General features: G+C 43.8%; 2 protein-coding genes across 10 annotated transcripts in view; one reads left to right on the top strand and one right to left on the bottom strand.

Moving 5' to 3' along the window:
- The window catches only part of DCAF12 (DDB1 and CUL4 associated factor 12), a 31,778-nt gene extending 25,830 nt beyond the window's left edge, over window positions 1-5,948 (bottom strand). The window contains exons 1-2 of one of the 2 annotated variants that reach the window (XM_037373469.1): window positions 5,623-5,948; window positions 4,659-4,913 (exon numbers count right to left, since the gene is read on the bottom strand). In XM_037373469.1, coding sequence (XP_037229366.1) covers window positions 4,659-4,913; window positions 5,623-5,697 — 330 coding nt within the window. In that variant the 5' untranslated portion in view covers window positions 5,698-5,948. The remainder of the gene's footprint in view (window positions 1-4,658; window positions 4,914-5,622) is intronic. The other variant, XM_037373470.1, reaches the window with a different exon arrangement.
- Window positions 5,949-6,765: 817 nt separating this feature from the next.
- The window catches only part of UBAP1 (ubiquitin associated protein 1), a 36,508-nt gene continuing 17,654 nt past the window's right edge, over window positions 6,766-25,619 (top strand). For 3 of the 8 annotated variants that reach the window (XM_037373312.1, XM_037373315.1, XM_037373313.1), the window contains exons 1-2: window positions 6,766-6,976; window positions 24,356-24,396. In XM_037373312.1, the coding sequence (XP_037229209.1) occupies window positions 24,363-24,396 (34 nt within the window). In that variant the 5' untranslated portion in view covers window positions 6,766-6,976; window positions 24,356-24,362. The remainder of the gene's footprint in view (window positions 6,977-24,355; window positions 24,397-25,619) is intronic. The other 5 variants (XM_037373314.1, XM_037373310.1, XM_037373308.1 and 2 more) reach the window with 4 other exon arrangements.

The raw sequence follows: 25,619 nt of genomic DNA, 5'->3' as shown, positions 1-25,619 counted from the left end.
ATCATGCCTGACCAACCCGATAGCCTTCTCTGATGGAATGTCTGGCTGGGTAGATGAGGGGAGGCCAGTGGTGGATGTTGTCTGCCTTGATCTCAGCAAGGCTTTTGACACTGTCTCCCATAAGATCCTGACACGTAAGCTCAGGCAGTGTGGACTAGATGAGTGGACAGTGAGGTGGATCGAGAGCTGGCGGAACAGCAGAGTTCAGGGCGTTGTGAGCAGCGGCGCAGAGTCCAGCTGGAGGCCTGTAGCTCGCGGTGCTCCCAGGGGTCGGTGCTGGGCCCGGTCCCGTTCAACTCATTCACCATTGACCTGGACGAAGGGACTGAGCGCACCCTCAGCAAGTTTGCTGATGATGCAGAACTGGGAGGAGCGGCTGACACACCAGGAGGCTGCGCTGCCGTTCAGAGAGACCTGGACGGGCTGGAGAGTCGGGCAGAGGAACCTCATGAAGTTCCACAGCGGCACGTGTAGGGTCCTGCCCCTGGGGAGGGACAGCCCCAGGCACCAGCACAGGCTGGGGTGACCTGCTGGGGGGCAGCTCTGCGGAGAAGGACTGGGAGTGCTGCTGGGCAGCCAGTTGCCCGTGGGCCAGCTGCGTGCCCCGGTGGGCAGCCAGTTGCCCGTGGGCCAGCTATGTGCCCCGGTGGCCAAGCAGGCCAGTGGGACCCTGGGGGGCATGAGGAGGAGCGGGGCCAGCAGGTCGAGGGGGGATCCTCCCCCTCTGCTCTGCCCTGGTGAGGTCCCACCTGCAGTGCTGTGCCCAGTGCTGGGCTCCCCAGTTCAGGGGGGACTGGGAACTGCTGGGGAGGGTCCGGTGGGGGCTGCAAAGACCATCAGGGGACTGGAGCATCTGCCTGGTGAGGAAAGGCTGAGGGAGCTGGGCCTCTTTAGCCTGGAGGAGATTGAGAGGGGATCTTATCAATGCACACAAATACCTTAAGTGTCAGGAGGATGGGTCCAAGCTCTGTTCATTGGTGCCCAGCGATGGGACAAGGGGCAGCAATCACAAACAGAAGCACTGAAAGTTTCACCTGAATCTGAGGAAGAACTTCTTCACCTTGAGGGTGACAGAGCCCTGGAACAGGCTGCCCAGAGAGGCTGTGGCATCTCCTTCTCTGGAGACATTCAAAACCTGCCTGGACACAACTCTGTGCAACCTGCTCTAGGGGAACCTGCTTTAGCAGTGGGGTTGAACTGGATCTCCAGAGGTCCCCTCCAACCCTGACCATTCTGTGATTCACAGAGATTCAGTCACTACTGTTCAGTGAACTTAGCATAGAGTTACAAACTGCAGGAACATGACTTGTCACTCCTTGCCTGGGATCAGAAGCAAGCGGTCTTCTTGATTCTTCATTACTATGCAAAGCCAGAAGATACATTAACTTGCAAAGCAAGTGAAAATCTTTTCTCTATAAAGAGTCCATATTCACGAATGGAAGAGTAACTGTGTTACTGTTTCACCACTACAACCCCAGGACTCCAAGGCTAGTTTTTAATTGTATGGGCTCTCAAACAAATCAGAGCCAGACACAGGCTCTCTAAGAAATTTGAAGTCTCTAAGAAGAAACAAGAATGGTGATACACAGGAGGGCACCCAAGGCAACACATGAATCTACCAAAGAGAGAAAAGGTATCAGCTAGCATTCATACACCAACCCATTCATGCCTTGGAAAAGCCACTCGAGAAAACAGAAGAAAGCATTTGGTAAGGAGGTTTTTAAACACAAATACATCTGTCTGGCCTGCCTAGGTGTGAGTAAGGGAAGCAAACAAGAATATTAAGATTCCAGGCAATTATATTTTCAAGCAACTGGAAACTAATGAGTTTCCTGTATTTACAGAATGATTTACAGCTCTTGTATTTTTTTCATCCTTAATTTCACAATTAGCAAAAGAATGATGTCCTGAACATATATACGTAGAACTAAGGGAGCAAAAGAAGCTGCAAAATTATTATTGGAACTTCTTTTTAGAAGCTGCTTTAATCTTTGCCATTTCCTGGAACAGTAAAAAAAAATAAGAAGAAAAATACAGCAAGCTCATATTCAGTGTTTTTGTTTGCCATAAGCTTGTCTCCTACGTATATCTCAGTTTCCCTAAGAACCTTGAACAGCAGACGCTGATTACAGACAACAGCATCCTGAGACTTCATGGTATCAGCCTTTGGTAATTTAGTTGCCCTAATAGTCTGCACCTCTCAGAGGTTTGCCTGCTTTTTCATCTCAACTGAAAAACACCAAGAAGCCCACTGCATGCAAGATCTAGGAGATTCTTGCAAACATGAACCCTGCCTCAAGAATGCCCAGATGCTTGTGTTTGAATTTTTAGACGCTTGAATGCTTGTATAGATTCCATAGTCCTAAAACTATCAGGAAAAGCATGTACCTTTAAGAACCCCAAATATCTGACATCCAGCTGCCCAACTGTGAGCACCAGGATCCACTGGAGAACAATAAAGTTATTTGATATACACAATCATACCAAGGGATATTTTGAAGGATAAAAAATCAGCCCAAATAATTAAACAAGTTATAATCCTCATTAAAAATGAGCAAGTGACAGACAGCTACATATTCTCTTCATTGTTTAGACTGACTAGTACTATCAAGTAAGTGACTAAACCCAAACCTACTTCTCTATGACAGGAGTGTATTTTTGTTTTGTTATTAAAAATAGTGAACCTTTTTGGCACAGCATAGCCAAGGGCAATTTATAAATTAAATGCTAAAAGCTCTCACTGCCACATTAAGGCTTTGATTAAAATAACTGCTATGGTTTAAGTTTTTCTGTTGCATTAACTTTAATTACATGCACCTCCAATGCAGCAAACGCCATTAAAGTCAACCAAGGCATTTTACATTTGCTCCCAACTTAAATACCACCACTTCAGTGTGTGAGAATCAACAAAGGGATTCTTCGTTATTAAGCTGCTTACTCAGGGGATGAGAGAAAAATCTCATAATTAGAGTGTAGAGTTTAACACTCTACTTGTTCAAATGTGAACACAAAGCAACCAAGCTAAAGCTACTACAGTATTCATAATTCATATAAAAACTTTCACAATGCTGAAGTGACTTTTTTGTAATTGTTGCATTTTGCTTATTAAAAGACAAGATCCATCTGTAACATTAAGTCTAGCTGTGGAAGCATAGACTTCGTTGCAGCGTATGCAGTAGGAACAACAATATGGTTGAATCCCTCTTCAGTTCCGTGATTGTTTGGTCCCAAACAATTTTCTGCTAGGTTGCATTAACAACACACTTGCCCATTTATCTTCGCTGCAGCAGCACTGGAAACTACAGAAGTTACAGAACACAGCAAAATTGTTGCAGCTCTATAAAACATGCAGTCATCTTGCTAGAGTAAGCGAGATTTTTGGAGAGCTTGTGTTTCAGCAGGAGTTTGTCTCCTGCAAGCTGTTCCACAAACAGCGCTGGCTGCTGACCAGCCGGGGCAATAAACACACATAGAGAAAGAATACAAAAAGATTCTATTTCAGGCTTATTGCTGTTAAAAGGATTGTTTAATTTATACAGGTAGGCCTTGCTTCTTAATAGCTACTGCATGAAAGCCACCTGCTATGTAACTATGAATACTAACAGAACATCTGAAAAGAAAAACATACCACTATCCCTTGCAGGTCAGATCACTGAGTAGTTTTGGCACAGAAAATCTTGAGGCAAAGAAACAATCACACAAACTGATATATTTTGAGATTTAAGAGTGCTTCATCTATACATTCCTTACAACACAATTCCCTTCTGTGGTGCTAACCAACCTGCAAAGAACAAATTTTGGATTTTGCACTAATTTAATCGGAACTTCATATGTGAAATTGCAACCTCAGCCAGTGAAGCTGGGCTACAAACTCCATCAGAGAGAGTATGATCTAAGAAGTGTGAAGTCCTCCATTTATTAATCACATCAGACATAATTTTAATATTTCCCTATAATGTTTCAAATTCAAAGCATCAACTCAAGAGCCTGAAGCACTTTTTTCTGAAACCTATAAAGGTATACAAACATATCTGAACACTACAAACAGATTTGGAGTGAACAAGTCACGAGGTAACCAAGCAAAGGATAATCCTGAAGATATGAAATAAATTTTTAAAGCTTGGAACATTAGTAGCTACTCTGACAATTATGTGGAGTTTAATCACAGCTTTAAGTTTCGAAGCAACTTTTCAAAATCTTCAGCACACAAACATACATAAAACCAAACCATGGAAGACGGACCACAATGAAGAAAAGTCTTACTAGCAACTTAGCCAAGCAAGATACCTACCATTTAGCAGAGCTAGCATCGTTCATTAACTTTCCATTTGCAAGACAAGAAGATAAATCCAACCCTATCGTTGCTCTCCATCCCTCAAACAGATATAAATCACTCTGTGCATTAGACAGATGCTGCATGAGGTACAGGGCTTGCATTCAGGTTCACAGCCATCTGCACAGTGCTGTATTTTCAGATGAGAACAGGTGATTATTAAGCATTACCTTCATTCAAAATTAATTGTGTGTGATTTTGACTCCACTCCTAATTACTTCCTAATATTCTCCTTGGCAGTCTACATGCTTCGATTACAGTATGCATCATTATGGGGGGTGGAAATAATTAACAGGGGAAAAAGAAATGGGGAGGTTGTACTTACTGTGTTGCATTTTGTCCCACACACCACTTGTCGGTGGTTCAGCCACTGGGAGGCAAACACTTTATTAAGGGTTCCAAGGTGAAATTCTCTCTCCCTCAGAAGGCTGGGAAGCTGCTGGGCTGCATATTCGTGCAATAAGCGGTGATAGCTGGACTCGTTCTGCACTCTGACCTCTCTACCCTTCAGGTAGTACACCAGAGACCTTTTCACTGGGCAGAGTCTTCTCCTTTTGTGAATGGAGTGATCCCACCCATACTGTGGAAAACAAACACGGACATTTTTACAAATAGAACAAACTTAAGGCACGACACTTCCAAATTAAAATATATTCTCAGCAAACTAGTGAAGTCTTCCAAAGTACCCATAGAAGACCATACGCAAAGATTAACTTGGAAATGCTGATACAGCCTTCAGCAACGTAAAATTAAATGTCAGTAAATATGTACTGAAGAAGTAACTCTGCGATGACAGGAGAAGCAGCCCGCACCGGTTCGGTGCCGGACACTTATAGAGACAAGAAGCAGAGAGGAAGAACTGTCAAGAGGAGAGGGCAGCCCCCGCCGTTCGCCCGGCGGGCCTGGCAGTGACACCGCGGGGGCCGCCTGGTACCGACCGTCCTGCGTAGCGGCCTGGGGCGGCCCCGCAGCATGGCTCGGCCAGGGGGCGGCAGGGATCCAGCCGTTACGGGACGAACGGCTGACCCCAACGGCGCGGCACGGGGCGGGGGAGGGACCCGGGCGAGTCCCCGGCGCGGGGCTGCACACTGCACCTCGCCCCCCGACGACGAGGCTGCTTGCCCCACCCCCGACACCTTCCTCAGGTACCGGGACCTCCCCCCGCCGCCCCTCCCCGCCCCAACCAGACACCAGCAGGTCCCGCTCAGGGTCACCTGGATGTCCGGGCACCGGTACCTGCCATCCCACCGCGGACGGGGGCTGCCCCCCGCCCCCGCGCCCCAGCCTACCTGCCCCCCCTGGAGCCCGCCGGGCCCCGCGGCGGCCGCCGCTTTCCGCTTCCTGCTAACTGTTTTCCGGGCCATAGTAGAAGCAGGAGAAGGAAGAGGAGGAGGAGGAGAGGCCGACAGCCCGGACCGGGCCCCACATGGAGCAGCAGGGAGAGGCGGCCTCCGCGGGACGGGGCATGTAAGTGCGGAACGCCAGTCCCGGTCACTTTTTCAGCCGCAGGCCCCTCCGACCGCTCTTCACGACATTTTCCCTGGGACTAATTTTTTTTACGACAGTCGCGTGGCACCTTTGCGGCGGCTCCCCCGCCCCGCCCAAGAGCTTCGTTTCCCAGCAACCGGAGGAGGCCCGCCCCCTTTGCTTTGGGGGACAGACGCGCCCCCTGGCGGCGGGCGGCCTCCCCGCAACCCGGCCGTTCCAGCGCTGGCTGGCTTTTTTTCTTCACCTGTATGTATTTCCGAGCAACCGTGGCTCGCCGGGCGATGCCGGGAGCACATTTAACGACCCAATTTAACTAGCAGGCAGCTTGGCTTCACCACCCGGCTTCCCCAGGTGACTTCCGGCGCCCGGTGCACGTTGTTCGGTGCACGTTGTCCGCTGCACGGTGAGGCGCCCAGCCAAGCGCTGGAGCTACTCCGTTCCACCGGGAAACTCCCGCACTGCAGGGGAACTGTGGGGCATAGGGAATGTTTGTGTTTCTAAAACAGATGCGGAGCGATGCGTGCTTTTTCGTGCGCCCACATGCACTTTTCCCTGTGCTTACAGGGGCTAAAATTAGAGTAGACCAAACCCCACGATCGCCGTTTTGCAAATGAGGTTGCAGAGGAGAAGAGGACGAGGAGAAAAGAGAGAAGCCGGTAACGTGCAGGCGGACCGCAAGCAGCCAGCTCCTGACCGTTGGGCACTCTCTGGCGTCTCCAGCCACAGGAGGTGCCTATGCCCAACTCCGCGGGGGCAGCAGGTTCTGGGGTAGGACCCCGGCGGGCCCGCGGCCGGGACGGTGACGGGGAGGGCGACGGGGACAGAGACGATCCCCGGCGCTGCCCCCGCCCCGCCCCTCACGGGAATAGGGGGGGGGCTCCTCCCGCCTTCGCCCCGCCCCTCCCCGCTGCGGTGACGTCACCGCGAGCGCCTCCCGATTGGGCCGGCGAGGGCAGGTGACCTGGCGGCGTGACGTCTGCTCGCCGCCGGGGAAGCGAGGCGAGGCGGAGGAGAGGCAGATAAGATGGCGTCGCCCGGTCGCGGGGTCGGAGGTGGCGACGCTGTGCGGGTTTCGTAGGGGCGGGCGGTGGTCGGTGGTCAGTGACCGCAGGGATAGCCGGAGCTGCCAGCCAGGGGCCGCCAGGCACCGCGCAGGTAACGAGTGGGCCGGGAGGGGTGCTGGTGGGGTGCCGGTCCCCCTCGTAGCGGGGCCTGGGCGGGAGGGCGTAGCGGTGGGAGGGCGTAGCGGGCCGCTTCCCCGACTCTCCGCCTCGCCGCTGCTTCTTCTCGTCTGGGGCGAGGTGCGCTCCGCGCCCCCGTCTTGATTCAGTAGGTATGAGGCGCTGGTGGGGTAGCGGCGGGGCCGCTGGCCCTGGGGGGGCTGGCAGGCTGGGGGCCGCTCGCCCGGGCGCGGCGGGTGCGAGCCGCTGTGTCCGGGCTGCCCGCCCTCGCTGCCTCTCGGTGCTGCCTTTGCAAGTACCGATTAATGGAGGCGAGAACCTGCGCGGGCAGCTCACGGACGGAGCCCTGGCTCTGCCTCCTGGGGTCGACCCGGGCAGTAGAGGGAGGTCGGGCAGGTAGGGTGACGCTTCTTTCCACGCGCTCCCCCGCTTTCCAGCAGTTTCGGGATTGCTTGAGTCAAGGGAGTGCCTTTCTGCTTAATAATCCTTGATGAATTTGCTGTCCAAGAGCCGACTGCTGTTGGAAGTCCGAGCAAGCGGTTAGTGGCCATGATACTTGGAAATAAGTTCCTCCCCACAGTAACTGAATCTGTGAAGAACCAAAATGCCTGCGTTTGTTTGGGGTGCGGGATGTAGTTTTTGTCAAGCCTGCCTTTAGGTAACTTGTTGACTTCTGGCTCTTGTGTTAATGAAGACCATAGTACTTATCTTCCCTATGCCATTCATGATTTTAGATTTTCTGCTGTATTCTGGTTTTGGTTGTGATTACTTGTGGGCTGAAGAGCCAGAGTCTTGTTTACTTCATTGAGCCTAGCCCTCTGCGTATCTCTCTATGCTTTCTGGGTCTCTTCCACTTAGCTGTTCCGCTTTTGAGTGCGGAAGAGGAGGATTGTATCTTTGTCTGCATTTGAGATGCAGACATACCATGTATACACTAGTGTAAGAATACTTCAGTTACCTACTTTCTAACTTCCTGGTAAAGCCTTATTTCTGTTTAGCTCGGTGCTTACTAGAAGTAAATCATTTAACAGTTCTACGAAGCTATTGAGTTAATTCAAGAACTGTCTTCCGGAGTTTTGATAGCTCAAAACCTATAATTTTAAAGGGAAAGTTAGGATTGCTTTTTTTAATTAGTAAGAGAAATCACAATAGGTGGAAATGAGTGGTCACCTTATCAACTGTTTTTATTCCCCACATAATTTAAAAATTCCAAGCAAGTAAAAAAAAAAGTAGTCTTACAAATCTTACGATGTTGATGCTGCCTTGTTAGAATAGAGATAAGCAGGTGAACTCTGGTTCTTGGTTGGGCAACTAACATAGCTGCCATCCTGGATTCAGTGAAAATGTGTACATGTTGAATTTAAGTTGCTTGAGGTGAGAGTATTCCTAAATAAAAAATGAGTATTGCCAAATTAAGGAACAACTGAATTGTGGCTGGTGTGATGTAACTTTACGGACTGTGTTACTGGTAGAAGGTGTAGCTGCATCTCACAGCCTGTTAGGGGATTAAGAGGCTTTTATGGGAGCTTGGTGAGGGGGAATCTTACTCCAGCTGTGATTTAAGTTGTTAAGGAAAAAGAGGGAGTACTGCAATTAACTAGACCTCTTCCTCACCTTCCTTCCCTTAACATCCTCAGAGCATGGGACTTTCTGCTGCTGTGCAGGCATTTCTGCAACTGCTGGCTTCCTAGGGCTGACCTTGCATATCTGGGAGCTCTGCTTTGCAACGGCATTTTTCAGGGGAGAGGGGAAAAAGCTGTTTTGGCTTCTTCCTCCTTTTCTTCATACAGAACGGAGCTATGTGTGTAGCACTATGCTCGCTACAGGGAGGGGAGCAGGGCTGAGATGTTACATGCAGTAGCAGCATAGCAGTTGGACTGATTTATTCAAGGCCATGTGTGTGATGATGTTAGGTTGCAGTACTGGTACTTAATGAATTCAGTTTTCTGTGGATGCAGAGCTGTGACTCAAAAGTGGCAGTGATGCTTTAGATCACATCACCTTTGCAATTGGGTGACTGAAATCTTTTAGGCATAACTTTTAATTTGAAGGATAAGGGGAGGGAAAGCATGTAGGTTTTAAACTTAGCTTTTGCAAGCTTGTGGTTTTATTGTCAGAAAAAAACCTGAAAGTGATTGCGCTTTTCTTGTCTCGCTGGCTGGTTGTAGTCTGCAAGTTTGATGTTTTTTTTTTCCCTGTGGGTGCACTGGAACAAAGAGATTGGGGAAGAAGTTGTTTCTGCTTAAGTTCAGACACTCTGCCCAAGTCAAGTGTAGACTGTAACAAAGCTACCTGAGTCTTTAAAAGGAAAACCAAGGAAATCTCAGGTATAAAACATATGAATGAATAAATGCTAGTTTCTCTTTAATGAACTGAATTTCAATTTTCAGAATATTTTAGAAGTATGCTGATCAGTGTAGTGAATATACCGATCAGCTGGGACACTTGCTGACGGGTAGAAAAATCATCAAAACTACATGGAAGAGCTCCATCTCTATTGTTCACATGCCCAGCAGTACTTGTTATCCTAGAGACAAAAGTATTTAACCAACAGAATAGGAGTCAGGTTTCTGGACTGATCCAGTAGACCACCTTGTCTAACTGTCACACTGGCAGCCAGAGCTGGTGCTGGTGGCAAAAGTGCTATAATGCCACAGAAGGCATCACCTTACTCGTCCTCCTTTTTAACTGTATAATATTATGGTTTCTGGTTGCTTCCACAAACTTCAGGGATTGTTAATTCAGGATATACAATACTGTTGTTAACATTTGGGTTTTGTAAGTTTTTTACATCAGTTTGTTCTTGCATTTTACAGTTGGCGCTGGGTTGAATATTTTGATGAAATGGTCTGTGAGAAATTTAGTTTTACCTCTTAGAATGTCTATCCAGCCTTCTCTGGCATTTTGTTTCTAACATGATCGCTCCATCTTTTCAATCATAAATTCCAGAGCTTCAGCTGTCATTTTACAAGGATCTCTACCAAAAGGCATTATGATCAGTGCAATTCAGATCAGTGTCAGTTTAAAGAAGATCTAGTGGAGCTGTAATTGAAAAGCTCTGGAAGATGTTTTTGAAAACTATTGTTTGAAGGAAAGGCAAAGAAGGGTTATTTACTGATTAGAAATAATGTTCTTTGGAAAAGTAGGTCTTCCAGGGTGTATTAAAGGATGGTTTCCCTGCATTGTGTCTGCTTGCACTGATAACTACGAGGGCAATGCTATTGATCTTACAGCATGTACCACTCTACAATTGATCATTGGGATTGCAGTTGATTGATACAAGCCTGAGCTCACAGGTTTTTGTGTTAATTACCTAGGTATGTAATCCTCTATGGTATGCATGTGCATTGCTTAATACATTGACCCTTTGTCTAGGTTTGAGTAAGCTCATGTTCTGTGTCCTTAATGGTCTTTTGCAGTCCGTGTAGTCTTATATTGAGGTCTCTTAAGAGAAACTGAGTGTTGGGGGCTTTCTCCTCTCTTAAATGGTCAGATTTATTCCAAAACCTTGCTTGCATGGGGAAGGCATTTTGTTTAAAGTTAAGAAATACTGTCTTCTCCATGGTTAGGAAATTTTGAAAGAATAGCTTGTCCTTCCAGACTTGCTTGTGGGTGGTTTATTTTTGGGGGGTTTTTTCCCCCTTTGAAGGCTACAAGGTCTGTCAGAATCCTTTTAGCTTGCAATGGAGAAAAGTGTATCATTGTTTTGACTTAGATTTGAATTTAATTTTCTATGGGGGAAAGCAGATTGGTTCAAAATACCATGTTGCTTTAGTAGTATTGCAGGTTTTAACTAAGTGGCTGAGTTCAAATGGAAATTCTGAGCTTGTATGTTCTCAGCTGCCTTTTGTGTCAGAAACACTTACACCAGAGTAGCATTTTTAAATCAGAAGAATGAGTCAGTTCTTCAGCTGGAAGATGGTCTGAATATACTTAAGCTGCTTAGCTGTTAGTAGTTGGTATAATGGAAGCTAGTAATAAAGAGTTGTGAGCTCCTAATTAATCTGGTCTGTGTTGCTCAATGTCAGCATGCATGGTCACTATCTACTAGATTATGTGAAATATGACTTAAGACCTTTCTTAATCTATACATTTGTGCTTGCACCATTTGGCATTTCTAGGCTGGCAGCAGCAGGTGAAGGTGTGACGGAAATGACTGGTGAGATTTATTCCCCGAGTTTGGGAGGCGGCATTTCTGAGTGTGCATATTGCCATTTATGCTGTGTTAAGTGTTAGCACTGTGCTTAATCTAGGCAAAGAGATGTGCTCATGTGTTCAACTTTATTTGCCTCATTAGTTTTGAGCTCTAAATTAAAACTAGATTATTCACTCTGCAAAGTAATTGTTAAAACATATGCATTTCCTTTTCTGATACAGCAAAGCCACTCTGGGATCCACCCTGATGACTAATACCATCATGTGGTGTCTGATTTGAAGAATCAGTCAGCAATATTCAAATGAGCAGAGGTTATCTTTATTCGGTGGTGCTGGGTGCATGGGGGATCGCTCCACCAAAGTCATGCGCCCCGAGGGGACTTTTCAGACACCACCCCCCCCCCAATACAGGTTACTCATGTATATTTAATAACTTTCTGGGAAATCGTTTACATATTCATTACAATTCTGGGAATTCATTTAGATATCTCGGCCCTTGCAATGTCCTTGAGGAGTGGGTGTCTGGGGGTCTTCAGGATGAAGATCGGGAGTCTTCCTCCAGTGAACTATTTACTTTCTTGTTTCTGCACAGGCTCTGTTCCTCGATAGATTAATGAGCATGATTTAAAGTCTTTGTCTTGGCCATATTATATACACAACAGAAACTTAGGACCAGATGGCCCTTATAACAAATCCAAGGACCTTGTGTCTAGTACATCCGTGGTGCTGACACCGAGGGTCTTGGTGTATTCATCATGTTGACAATAAGGGTCCTTGAACACCTCCCAACTTTGGATAATTACACAAGCACATCATTTTCTAGAAAAGCAGTATACCATTCATCACTCATTGTACATAGCTCATTATTAATGTCCTTGCACAGTACCCTGTAGTAATTTGACACAGAAATATAGGAGGCACGTGTAGTTTGGAAAGGAATTTATGTGAACAAAATCACCATTAATAATCTGGAGTAAAATTGTAGGTAAAAAGGATAGAAAAGCTTTATGCTGCATACCCTCAGAAAAAAAGAATGTGTTAATCTTTTATTAATTATTAGGTCACCACAAGCAGTTTGTTGCCAGTCCATTTGACTTTTGGTAGAAAAGAGCTGAAAGACTTGAGTTTCATTTTGCTTCCTGTTTGAAACAGTATAAAAATAAGGGGGTTTATTGTGCTTTTCAAAAAGTACATTCAGATTCTTCACTGGGAAGTGGGTGAATGGATAGATGAATGTGTCTGCTAAATGAGGTGTGAGTTTCAGTTTTGGAAACAAAAATGTATAGCAGAATTGTGGTACTATAAAAATAACTTTGCACTCAAGGGATGTAATGAACCATAAAGACATTACATGCCTCCGAGATTTGTGAGCTCGTTTTTTTTTTTTTTGTTGATCAAGCTGTAGTACCATCAGGGATCATTGGCTGGCAGGACTCTGTACTGGCAATTACTTTTACAACTCTGTATGTAATTGTTTGAGGTATTGCCTTCTAGATAATAATCTGAGGAATAATTTAAAGAAAGTGTTTGGGTAAGAAAATGCTGTATCAGATTTTGGTCAGCCAACTATTTGTGTTACCATTTTAATCTGAAGAACTGTCAGACTTTGTGGAGAGGAGGGCAAAATGTATTTCAGGACACCTGTACCTAATGAGGACTCTCATGCTTGCACCAGTGCAATGTGTGCTTCTTTTAAGCCTGTGAACTGTCTGTGGAAGAACAGTGGCAAGACTCTGATTAGTGTCTTAGCAGGGGGCAGTTTTCTAAATACCTGCAGTTACAGGCTTCCTTCTTTGTAGAAGGGAGTTTAATACATGTTTTTGGTTGACTTACCTAGCAATCTTTTGATAGCTGGTAAAAAGCTCATAATGTATTCCTAGGTCACTGAATGCCTTTGCTTAGTAATGCAGTTTCTTTGCAGTGAAAATGCAAGTAAAGACAGTAAAAAGCTTATTGGTTCCAACTAACACTGTTGAATATTTCTTAATTTGTTTGCAAAGGGAAAGCTAGCAAATTCAAGTATGGACATAAATGTAATACTGTTATGTTGTGTTTTCTCTTCTACATGAAGATCCTTAACTGGAAAAGCTTTAATAAATATAGCTTAAAGAATCCACAGCATATTGTAAGATGCAAGATAAATGAAGGTGGATGAAGGTGAAAAAGTTTCATGTGGTGTGAATGGCTTGGTGGTCTAAGCTGCTTTTGGAGCTGGAGGTGGAATCCCTAAATAAACATCTGGTTGACAGAATGGCTGTCACATCTGTTTGTGTGACATGATAATGTCACCCTTTTAATACCTGAGCTTACATACTGTGTGTGCAAGGAGTATACAGTTCTGAAGGTCTTGCCTGTCTCTTGACATGTTCTGTATGTGTTAGGATATTGGACTGATGAAGAAGTTCTGCTTTCTACCTCTGCCTTCTCTCCCCCCTCCCAAGGAGATGAATACTTGAAATATACCAGTATTTAGTGCAGCAGTCTAGCTATACTCTGGATAAATTGATTCGATAAGTAATGTAAAAGGTCTTCTCTCTCAGCTTGAACAGAAAGAGAGAACTTTTGTATCCACTTTACTACAAGCCTGCTTCAAGGCTTTTCTTCTTTCAAGAAGAAATTAAACTGTGATTTGATGTTAGTGCAGGAATGTAAATGTGATGGTCCTGGTCCATCATTAGGCAGCACTGGATTTATTTCCTAAAGTGAGCTGGATTGAGTCAGACGTGAGTTATAAGAGGCAGGCTGGGACTGATTCTCGGGTTACAGGAGAAAATCTGCCATCTCAGATGGTCAGCCCATAGTCTTTCCACTTTCCTGCATTAAAATGAAAAAAAAAGAAAGCAACCTTGCTGCTTTGTCATAGTAATGAAGGTCTGCTGAGATAGACCTCTGCACTGTAAGCACTCCCATTTTGTTGCCAGTCTGTTAGATGTTCGGAGAGAAAAAGCTGTGGGTAATACTGTTGGATGGTTGTGGGGCAGTCTCATGCAACAACCTACTCAGACTTACAACATAGGAGTAAGGCCAGTTTGGTGAAGCTGAGTCAGATCTGTCAAAATATCCTAGGGAAGTGAAGCTGATGTGTCTCTGAAGGCTGCTTTTGCACAAAAATGAGTTGTTTCTGTTTAGTTCATTGCTTCAAGTGCTTCAGGGGTTGCATTCATGTTTCAGTTGATTCCTTGTTCTCTTGAGTTAGTCTGGGAGGGGGTGTGCTGCTGGTGAGACCTCAGCTAGGCAAACATAGGGAAATAGCTGAGGTGAGTGTTCACCTTAAACTGGGACGAGGGTTTTTTTCTTGGTCTGTTAGTTCTGTCCTTCAGTGCAGCAAAAGTTGGGATCTTTTCAGGTGTGTGTTTGTGTCTATGCTTGTTTTCTTATCTCAGCCTTGATAAGAAGGGTTGGATGAAGTCAGATACCTGTTGGCTTAGTAGGAGTGATGTATGAATTAAGGACAAAATGAGATGGCACTGAAAGGTGGAACTGTACCAGTGATATGCTGATGGGTGGAAGAAGTTGCATAAAAAAGTCAAGTGTGTGAAGAATATCACATCTGTATCACCTGAGGTGGAATTTACATTTCTCACATTAGTGCTGTCAAGACAAAGGCAAACTAAATTTCTGAGAGTTGTTTTGAAAAGCAGGAAGGTTTGAGATGGTGTGAGTTTTATGTTGTCACTTAAAACGTTTTGGTGAGCACACTTTTCCAGGTATGCTGTGATTGGCTCTTTGGTGCTTCAGTAGTAGGAAGTTTTTAAGTCTTCTGCTTTCATCTGTCTCAAAGTATGTATTTGGTAAAAGTCAGTTATGATGAATAGAAGTATTGCCCATAAAACAGGCAGATGTGAGAGATGAAACAGAAAGAGGGTAGATTTAGATTGGACATAAGGAAGAAATTTTTTTGCAATGAGGGTGGTGAAACACGGGGGTTGGCCAGAGATGTTGTGGATGACTCCTCTCTGGAAGTGTTCAAGGCCAGGTTGACTAGTTGTGGTGAGAATTTATTAAATTGATGACTGCTTATGAAAAATGTCTTTGATTAAGAATTGTTTTACTTGGACAGTGAGCTCAGGGGGCTCAAGGACAATTTTAATGAGCAGGTAGTGTTTGTCCTGAGCCCCCTGAACAAGCAAGATACTAGTAGGACTGTCCAGACAATAAATATTGTGTGTAGCTATGTCATGACGGTAACTGCACCATGCTCAGGCACTGACCAGTGTTCCTGACATGAGGTTCATGAGGCATTAGATAGTGCGCTCCTGTGCTTAGTCTGAACTTGGAAGTTTACATACACTAGGTGTGTGAACTATTCCTGTTTTTCACCGAGTATAGAGGTGGCCAAGCTCCAGGAGCGGGCCAGAAGCCTCGCCAACAGGTGGAGGCACTACATAGGAGTTTTCCCAGTTACCGAGAGACTCCTGGTGCCAGCTGCAACAGGGCTTCCCAGCCAAAGTGTGGGCCTGGATGATGTTAAGGGGGGTGATTGGTGATGCCTCTTTTTCTTAGTCTCAGCACTTTGCAGTGATGATTTGATGCCTGGCTCCTATTGCTCTTTTATTATATTGTGCATAATAACTAGTACTGTTTCCCTTTATCATATTGTATGCTATTTTCCTTTATTATATTGCAATATAATAAATGCATTTATCCTTATATTTGATTTGGAATTAATTTTTGCTTGGTATTCAGTCAGCTAGCTACTGGTCTGGAGTAGATGATCCTTGGAGGTCACTTGCAACCCACACCATTCCATGATTAGTGGCTTCTGTATTAAGTGAATCTGCAGGGAACTTCCATTCTCAGAATGTGGCTCTTTTAGTTGAGAGAAATGAGGTATGTTAATGGAAAACAGGGATGTCGGCTGGAAAAGTTCAGCAGTTTTAACTACATCATGGGAGAGATCCTTGCAGGGAGTGGGTGAATGCTGTTGGTGGCCTTAAGTGTATTTGTGAACTGCTTGGACCAAGGGTGCAGTCAGGGTCTGAAGCAGTGGCTCCCATGCAGAGTCCAATTTAGTCTGCTTGCTGCAGCCAGAGTTGTTTGTAGGTGGAATAGTTAATTTAACAGGCCGTATTTTCTGTCAGTACCGTACTGAGGTTTCTGGGGAAATACTAAATGTGTGGTGGGAGTGGGTAGTGCATGTGACCCTATTATAAGATGAAAAAATGATGAATCTATAGTTGTCTAACACTGGTCCCATTGTTCTTGTACAGTGCAGTAGACATGTATTTTGGCTGAGTTCAAATATATGAAATAGCAAGTGATGTTTGACCTGCTGGCAGATCTCATTTTTCCATTTTAAAACTTTAGTCCAACTTTGATTTCTGGCTAGATATTTTTTGTCTGCTTTGTTGAAGTAATCCCATAGCTATTTTTTGGTTTGATGACAAAAATGCTTATCAATAAATAGTACCATTTATCTTCTGAGCTTTGACAAGGAAAAAGTGACAGCTGTGTAGCTTTCTTCGGACCATTCCAAAGCCATTTGAACCATTTTTTTTTTGAGTAATTTAATTGCTGTAGCGTGTATAAATGCTTTAAATTCCAGTTAATTAATATTTATCAAAAGGATACAAATTGCTTTCTGCAATAAAATAATTTGAATTCCTTTGTCAGTGTTGTGAGTGAACTTGTTTTTAAGTAATACAGGATCGGCCACCTATACACATCTCTTGGTCAAAAAGCATAAGAAGAAAGCTTGAAACTGCACAGATACTGTTATTTTTTTTTATTAACAAGGGGATATTCTGATTAATGGTAAAAGCTGTTTTATGTTGGCAGCATTTTGGGAATGTTTGTCTAGCTCTCCTCATTTATAACTGGGACAAGTCTGAAGTATTAATAATATTCAAGTACTTTAGAATCGGCTTGTTCCATCTTGAAGTATCACTGCAAGAAATAGAGCAGCATTTTAATTAGCTTATGCTGCTCTGGGTTCCAGACATACATTTTAAATATGCAGGATATTCCACTGTTTTTTTCGTTCTGTTCTTTGTTAAAGATGTATAAGTGGGCTATTTTGTTGCTGAAGCTGGCCACTTTCTCTAGCTAGGAGTCTCTTAATTTGAAAAGGGTTGTTTTGAATATTAGTTTTCTTCTGAAATGCTAGGATCAACTGGGAAAGTTAATGCACATACCTGGCTCTGGCTAGAGCCAAGATTACTGTTAAAGATTTGATTTGTTTGTAGTAGTACAGTCATGTGTTAATTAAGCTGAAGTAGCTAAATTTGTTAATAGTTACTAGATGCTTTCCATAATACTATTTTAAGCTCTCAAAGTGGTAGGTATTCGTTACCCAAACTTTACATGTAGGAAAATAGTAACTAAAAGCAGTTGCTCTACTCATCAAATGTGGGACTTGTTTCATTACTGTATTGTGAGTTTATTGTAATCCTCATTGGTGGTACAAGTCCTGCAATGTCTTTTCTCACTTTTTTCCTAGAATGTAGGAGTTGCACAGCATATTTATATTTTCTGCTATGGTTTATCATGCAAATGTCTGTAATGCTTCTGTTGCATCTCAAGGAAGGGGGAGATGGTCCTTCCATTTCTAGCTTACCACCCTTTCCTAGGTGATGTAACTTCTAGACCAGTGAAGGTGATCTTGAAGCAAAAGAATATGTAAAACCGTATTTTTTCCCTCTGCTTTTCTGTTTAGATGATCTGTGAATAACTTGGGTAACAGTCACTGGCATGAACTACACTGTAAAATCTACATCTGGTCTCAGAGTTGACAGAACCCAGGCTATTCCCTTGTTTGCTGAATTTGGAGATGAGGCCAGCATTAGATGTTAGTTGCAGATGGTTTTCTCTTGTGACAGAACTCTACTTTTTGGAAACAGTAAGTTTAAAAAGGTCACCCATTTGGTGTATGGCCTGTCCGTCTCTGGCCAAAGGAAAAGCTTGCACTGACTGATCTGTCTTGACTACTGTCTGTAAGTAATTTTCAATTTTCTTATGCTCTTGTCTGTGCGAAAAGGCTTGTGTGGTGTCTTAAGTTTCAACCACGCTGGAAGCTTGTATAGCTAGTGATACAGTGATTGAAAAACTGGTGCATTAGTGTACTGCATTTCCTCAGCCATTGTAGGGTTTTCCCTTATTTCTGGGTGAAATGTCTGGCAGATTACCTTATGTCCCAAATACAGAGTCAGGGTCTTAAAGGAGGAATAGAGCTATCTGTTACCAGTTTAAGAGCCTTAAATGCTTGCCCCGATAGTATGTGCTTTTAACAGGTGCAGCATGTTTAATGAACAAAGTGGAACATGAGATGAGGGTAGCTGTGTGACTACAGGTGTCTAATATTAATGCAGTGAACATATACTTAACAACAGTGAGGGATGCTGTGCTTCTCTGAGAGGGTGTGGAAGAGCTGTCTCCCATTTTAACTTCCCTTTGATTGATGTACACTGAAGCAGAAGGTCTAATTGCCCACAGTGTCACGTTAAGCAATGGCGCAATTTGAAGAATCAATTTCTCCTAATGTTTGTCACTGCTAGGAAGATGCTATCCAACTTCTGCATATAAAGCCCTGTAATGGATATTATTGCCATCATAAGAGTGTTGTCTATAATCCAATAATGTGATATGCATGCAGACCTCTTCAGGGGCTCTTTTCTCCCTGTCCTTCTTACTCACTTATTCTAGAAATGTTATTAAAAGCACCATTTTATTGATTCCTGCCCCTTAGTCATTGCACTGGAAATAACAGTCTAGATTAGTTTGATGTTTTGTGCTGTCCTTCAAAATTTAGATCTCTTGTCACAATTGCTTGGGTTGTTGATCAGTGGGGCATGTATGCTTATCCCTTCCTCTCTTCACACCCCATTGTCAGTGTAATCCCTGCTTTGCCTTTGGTTAAATTTAGGGCGACTACTTTACTTACATCCTGCGAGATGAAGACATGTCATTAGATTTGTTTTAACCAGTGGCCGTTGCCAATTGGGATGGAAACTCCATACCAGTGTTTGCTTGAAGGAAGGTCTGGTTTGTTCTTGTTGATCTTAAAATAGACCAAAAACCTTTATGTACCTTATCTTCTGGATTGCAGTAGCACTTCAAAGGAATTCCTGTACATACTTAAGACTTCTTTTTCTGCCAAGACTAGTGAAAGTCATGCTTTTTCTTCCTGAATGTCAGACGTAGTTTTACAACAACTTTATGCAAACAGCTGTTGTCAGTGGCTCAACATCATCATGCTTTATGAAAGGGCAGTACCTGCACACAGCTGACTGTGCTCATTGTTTGCAGAACTGTTAGAGGTACAGAGCAGGAGTATTTGCTGCATATTTTGAGGTGATACCATCTGTTTGGAGACTGCAGTAAACTAAAATGGAATGTGTTTTATACTGTAGTAAACTTCTGTGATAAGCTTTTTACAGTAAGTCTATGTAAGATCTCAATTGTGTAACAATAATTGAACATAGGTGGGAAGCTTTGATATGGAACAGGCATTGTCTACTTATATTTTTATTGTATGAGGCTGTATACAGAATCTTGATGTTGGTTATAGCCTTTCACTTGCACTGAAACAAGTAGTTACAGCAAAAACTTAAACCACTGTGTAAATCTGGAATACTTGTGGCACATTAGTAATCAGTCACTTTGAATCAAACTGCTTTTCACTGTTTCTTAGTGTAAAATCAGCAGTAGTTCATGAATGTAATGTAGCCAGCAGAAAATGATCTTTTCTTTTTGACTTTCTGTAGTTTTCAGAGTGCGTGGATGCATCCTCACTTCTGTACTTAGACTACACAATGTGTAAGCAGGCAAAGTGGAAGTTGCCAGATCAGGTGTCTTTTCTTTGAAAATCATAGATGTGCTGATTTGATTGTGGTTGATAGCTTGAGGGATTTTGGTTTCCTCTGGCCCATAATAAGTGCATTTCTCATTTGTCTGAATCTTAGGTGGGAGTTACTTCAGAGAATTCATGTGGTCTGGAATATAGACATACTTGCACACCAAAACGATGGGTGTAGCAGCTGGAGGCCAGTTCTTGATGAATAGTTAAAATGGCTTGAGTTATTACTGGGAAAGCTGTTTCAGGTACAGTTAGTGGTAGGATGCTTCACCTGACCAGTCACAGCTCTTCCGGAAGAAAATGAATGCAGATAGAAACTTCAGGGAAAACAGAAGTAATATGAAAATAATAATTAAAAATTTTAAACCCCCAACTTCTTAGCAGATTCTCATGAATCATTCTTGGTCATAAATTTTTTTTCTCATCTGTTGATGAGACTGTTCCTTTGGTATTACTTGACTGTACCAAGTCACGCTTCTGTGTTCTCCTTGGTGTCTGGCAGCACAGCTAAGTAGTCATTCAGGTTTAAGTGGTGACGTGCCAAGTGGACTGTCTTAGTCATCTCTGTGCTGTCCCTTCAAGCCTTTCCAGCTTGTCACCTCTCCCTTTGTGTCAGTTGTTTCTGTCCTGAGTTTTGTGACTTCTATGTTTGTGCATCTTTGTGTTGTTTTTTTTGTTTACACAGTTGTTTGCCTGTCACCCCCATCCCCTTCTGCCATCACTCTGAGGTGCTTTGCCCACATCCTGGGCCCTGCTATACTATATTGCTCTGGCTGGCTGGTTTTGAGAACGTTACCCTGTTGCTTTGGTGTTACTATGTGGAAAATTAACTTAGTGATAGGAAGGGAAGAGTTCTCATCAGGTAGCTTCAGTGGCTGCTGACATTGAAGTTGCTTATAACTTCTAGGGCCATGTAGCTCTGCTCTTCTCTGCAGATGCTTAGCCAGAACCAAGAATGAGGGAATGGGGCTAAGGAGGTTGACATTTATAGAAGAAAGCTTGTAGGTGGCTGTGAGAAACACCTGTAGTACTTCGCAACTAACTTATTTCCTTAGCTCGGGAAAGGTGTTGGAAAAGCTTACATGCAGTATAGCATGTTCTTTGTCAATTTAAAATGTGTAGTAAAGCATCGGATGAAAATGTGTGCCCCCGTGCTCCATTCCCACAGGTGCCCTTCAGTGCCCTGTTCTGGAGTTCAAAGGCAACAGTGGTAGGGCTGCAGTTGTCCATTAGCTGTTTTGGAGTGAGGCTTTGGGAGTAAGTCCTTTAAATTTCTAAGAGCTGTAACGAAGGTAAGCAAACCTTTACTGCACAGTGTAACAGCTTTGACTAAGCAAATGCAGTTCAGATAATGCCCAGAAGCATAGCAGCAACATTAGTAATCTTCTAACTGGCTACAAATAATATTTTTTTTTTCCAGACAGCAGTACAGCACAACAGCAAGATGCTAGTAATAGTGGGACCCGAATAGCTTATCAAATCTGATTAGTCACAAGACACTATTTTAATTGAACCCCCTTTGGAAAGGATGTGACAGAATGTAGCTGGCAGCCTGTTACAGTGTTAGCGTGCAGTGCTTAACAATTCTGTGTGCCAACAGTGCCTTCTGCAGTAATGGTATCTTAATAAGTGAACACTCACAGTACATCAGGAAGAGCTAGTGTGCTATGAACTCACATGCTACCTGAATCTAAAGTGTGACTGACTGGAAATAGTCCATTTCGTGATTAGCTGCCTGTTGATGGGCCTTAGCTAGTTCTGTAGTTAAAATACTGTGTCACATATGGCAGAGGAAGCATTTTTCCCACTGCACCTTGAAGTTAATGCAGGTGCTGGGTGTGCACTGGAATTTTACTACAGGATTTATTATTACATATTACTTATGTGGAGTGTTTTGACACTGAGGGCACATCCAAGGCTTTATGTAGCTCCAGATTGCTATACTTCTGCAAAACTCCCTCCCTGGATGCTAGGCATGCACATCTTTGGTTCTGCAGGATTCACACACGTTGCTATTAATGTCCCTGGAGCAAGTTGATAGTGTCACGGTAACTTAGGTGTTCAGTTACCCAACATCAGTGTGTGGCATGGTAAGCTTAATGTGTTCTTACTATGGCCTGCTGAGAGGGGATATAAATTACTGTCCTAAAAATGATCTGTTTGAATTTCCTTTTCAATGTCCTTCATGTAGGTACAGTCTGGAGTTAGCTGCTTCCGGTAAGTGAGGTAGATACCAATAAACTCCAGTGCCTGTAGATAACTGGTGTTGGATTGAGAAACTTCCTTGTCAGTTAAGTTGCCAAAGGGAGGAGGTTATTGCCTCTCATCAGAAAATCCTGTAGAAAAGGACCACTTGCTTTTCAGTCTGGGATAGTAACTAGAAGAAGAAAAAACTCAGAGAAATTACAGAATGTGTGTACAGAGGGCTTGTCCCTAGCTCAGCTCTGCTGTGATAGTAGTAGATGATTGGTACCTGCAGTATGTGTGTGCACGCAGTGGCTCACAGTCTCCACTGACATACAGAGGACTGACTGGTGAGGTATGTGAAGGCTGTATGATTGTACCTGTGGCCTGGCTTTTTCATTAATAACAAATCAAGTTGGTGTCTAAATTGTTAGGTTCATACAAAGGACCTAGCAATGTAGCAGCCTGTCTGACAGTGTGGTCCAGATCTGAAAGGTGCAGCCTGTTCCATGTGCTGTAGGCTGCACTCTGGTCTCCTCTGTGGTGCTGGGACTAATAACACCCATTCAGCTCTAGCAGTTGACATGCAACTGTACCAGGTGGTCTTGTGGCTTTGCACTTGACAACCTTCCTGAGTTGACAGGCTTGTCACTGTTCCACCTCCTTTTTCTTATGTCTTTGAATCCTCAGTGTTTTGTTCGCTTCTGAGAAGCAATTGCCAGCTAATGGCAAAACCAGTTCTTTGGCTTAGTGGAGTGGTTTTGGACATCGTACCGATGCAGAGAGAGGTGCTGAGAAGAACCTGACAAGCGTTGAGCAGAATGACACACGGAGTCATGCCTGGAGTTCTCAGCATGACTCGTTTCCCTATAGCCTAGCCTCTACTTGCTGTGCTTCGTGAAGTCTGAGAGTTGCACCCAGCTAATCTTCCTTAGAGCTTTGGCTTTATCTGTGTTGAATTCCCACTAGGCAGTAGAGTTGGTTCACCTGTTTCAATATAATCTTGACAGGGACCTTTGCACAGCAAAAGGTGCTTTCCTAAAGGACTTGAAACTGGCTATTCCTGACCTCGGACTGGTCAGCAGCTGTCAGGAGGAGCAGCTAAGCTGTCTCTGCAATCCTCACCTTATGATACCCTTACTTTAACATTTGCAGTTGGAATCTGCAATGGAAACAGTGGGGCTAAGAGTTAGACCTTGATTGAGGAATGATTAGTGTGAGTGTTATATCTGCTCCAAGTTACGCTTTGACAACTGCCTGCTGCTGGTGGGAGCGTACCAGATAACTTCATATTTTTTGAGGAATGGCTGTTGGGCATTTCAGTCTGAGCTGGAGGACTTCAGAAACAAAGGGCAACTCTGATTCTTTGTCTTGCATAATGTCAAAGGTGGACTTTGAAATTCAGTTATTTGAAGAACTATGCTGTGGGGTCTTGAGATAGATCTTGTGATGTACTTGTAATCTAGCAAAAGAACCAGTTAAGTTGTTGAACACAGCATAAGCATCCTGAAGCAGGGTTTTAGCTGACAACTAATCAGACAGCTAGTTCTGTTTTATCAGGACAGGCCTACTCTGTGTTAAAAGCTGGGTGGGCACTTCAGTGTTTGACCTATTGGCCGTGTAGGACTTGCATCCAAATTTTAGAAGTTGCTACTAAAACTGAGAGCAGTGGATGAGGACTTCTGTTAGCATTGTTTTCTTGTGTGTATCCAAAAATAACTTCCTAATGGTACCATTTATTGTATACCTGTATTGTTATCTGTGCGTTACCCAGTGTGTCTGACAAGTGCCATGCGGGCTAACTGACTGCGTATCCAATATGATAGTATCGCTTTTTAGAGCAGCAGGGATTAATATGAAGAGGATCAGTGTGGTATTTCCTTAATGCCAGGGGAGGCAGGGTATGCTCCATGGGGCTGGGATGGAGTGGCCTCTCAGCACTGTGATCTGGAACTGTCAGCCTTCCAGATCAACCTGGATCTTGGCTATTTGGTTTTTCCTTCTTCCTTTTGCCATTTGGATTGTCAGACCCTGGCCTAAATTCGTCTGCTTAGTCAATTCTCAATGCTGTAGAAGAAGTTTGATTATCTGGGGAACAGGATAAACAGCAAGTGTCTGCAGCATGTCCCATAATCTAGAGATAAGACTTGGTATAACTGCATAGACTTATGCTGTGCTACATGTATAAAGTTGTTAAAGCTGTTATAAAATGTTTTTCAGGTTCTAAATGGCTTCTAAGAAGTTGGGTGCTGACTCGCACGGTAAGTGAAATTTGGCATCCTTGTCTTTTCAACAGGATGAATCCTGTTACTGCTGCTGCCTAATGTCCCAGCCCAGACAGTCCATAAAGATTAATCTTTTTAGCCCCTGAGTAGGTTTTTTTTTTTTGTTACGAATGAAGTGCCTTGGCTTCTTTCTGGCGTAGTTGCTTGCTGATGCTGTCCCTGTTTTCTGGTTAAACTGAAATTCAGACTGTGACTGTTTCCCACTCCTTTATGGCAGAATAATACTTTCTGCTTCCCCCTTCAAAATCAAAGCTGAACTGCAGTTGTGATACCGATCTGATGTTTGCTGAAGTGGACAAAAGATCTGTAGCTTCTTTCTGTGGAAGTCACATGAAAAGTTCAATTGAAAGTGAAACTTTTAATATATCATTGATTTATGCTTGCTTTTTGCTCAGCAGTGATTATTTTTTTTCCCCTAAATTGGACTAATCTGGTTCAGCAGGCAAGTGAAGAAGAGAGTTATCTTCTGCACTTGAGATGCATAGTGTCATGCAGATGTTCGGTATAATAAAAAATTATTTGCCTGTATACGTGTTTCTCTTTTAGCAAGTGGGGCGTAATGTGAAAGGGTTAGTTATTTCTGTGGAACTTCGCATACAACAAACTGAACTTCAGTGTAGCTTATTCGAATCAGTAGTCACTCAGGGCAGTAGTGGGAGGTTAATGTGAAATTTCTAACATTATTTTTCATGCTATAGAAACTTCTGCTTTTAGAAACTCAGCCTTTTGATCTTCATGGTTAATCTTCCAGATAAGAGGGTCTCGAGGAATTTAGTTTTACCTTGGGCTTTTTATTCAGTCTTGCAAGTGTAAAGTTGAAGTACACAGTAAGAAATGCCTCACTTAAATACATGGGTAAGGATTAATAAAAATGGCTTATCAAAACTTAAATTTTAGATCAGGCGTCCTCAAACTGTTTAAACAGGGGGCTGGTGCGCGGATGAAGTGGCAGGGAGTCATCTGCGGCTGCTTGGTTTCCCCCCCCAGCCCCCGGCGGGGGGATCTGTACATACCAGGGGCTGGATTGAGGACCCTGGGGGGCCGTATCTGGCCTGCGGGCCGTAGTTTGAGGATCCCTGGTTTAGAGGGTCTCCTTTGCTGTGGCCCAGTGATCCTGCTGCAAGACAGTTTATTATACAGCTGCCAGTTCTTCAGCAGTTGCTCTTGTATCTGTGAATGGTCTCCATGAACATTGTGAA

The sequence above is a fragment of the Falco rusticolus genome, chromosome Z, assembly GCF_015220075.1.
Source record: "Falco rusticolus isolate bFalRus1 chromosome Z, bFalRus1.pri, whole genome shotgun sequence".
In the NCBI taxonomy this organism is placed as follows: Eukaryota; Metazoa; Chordata; class Aves; order Falconiformes; family Falconidae; genus Falco; species Falco rusticolus.
Note: the sequence above shows the minus strand (reverse complement) of the source record. Positions and strands in the feature narration are given on the sequence as shown.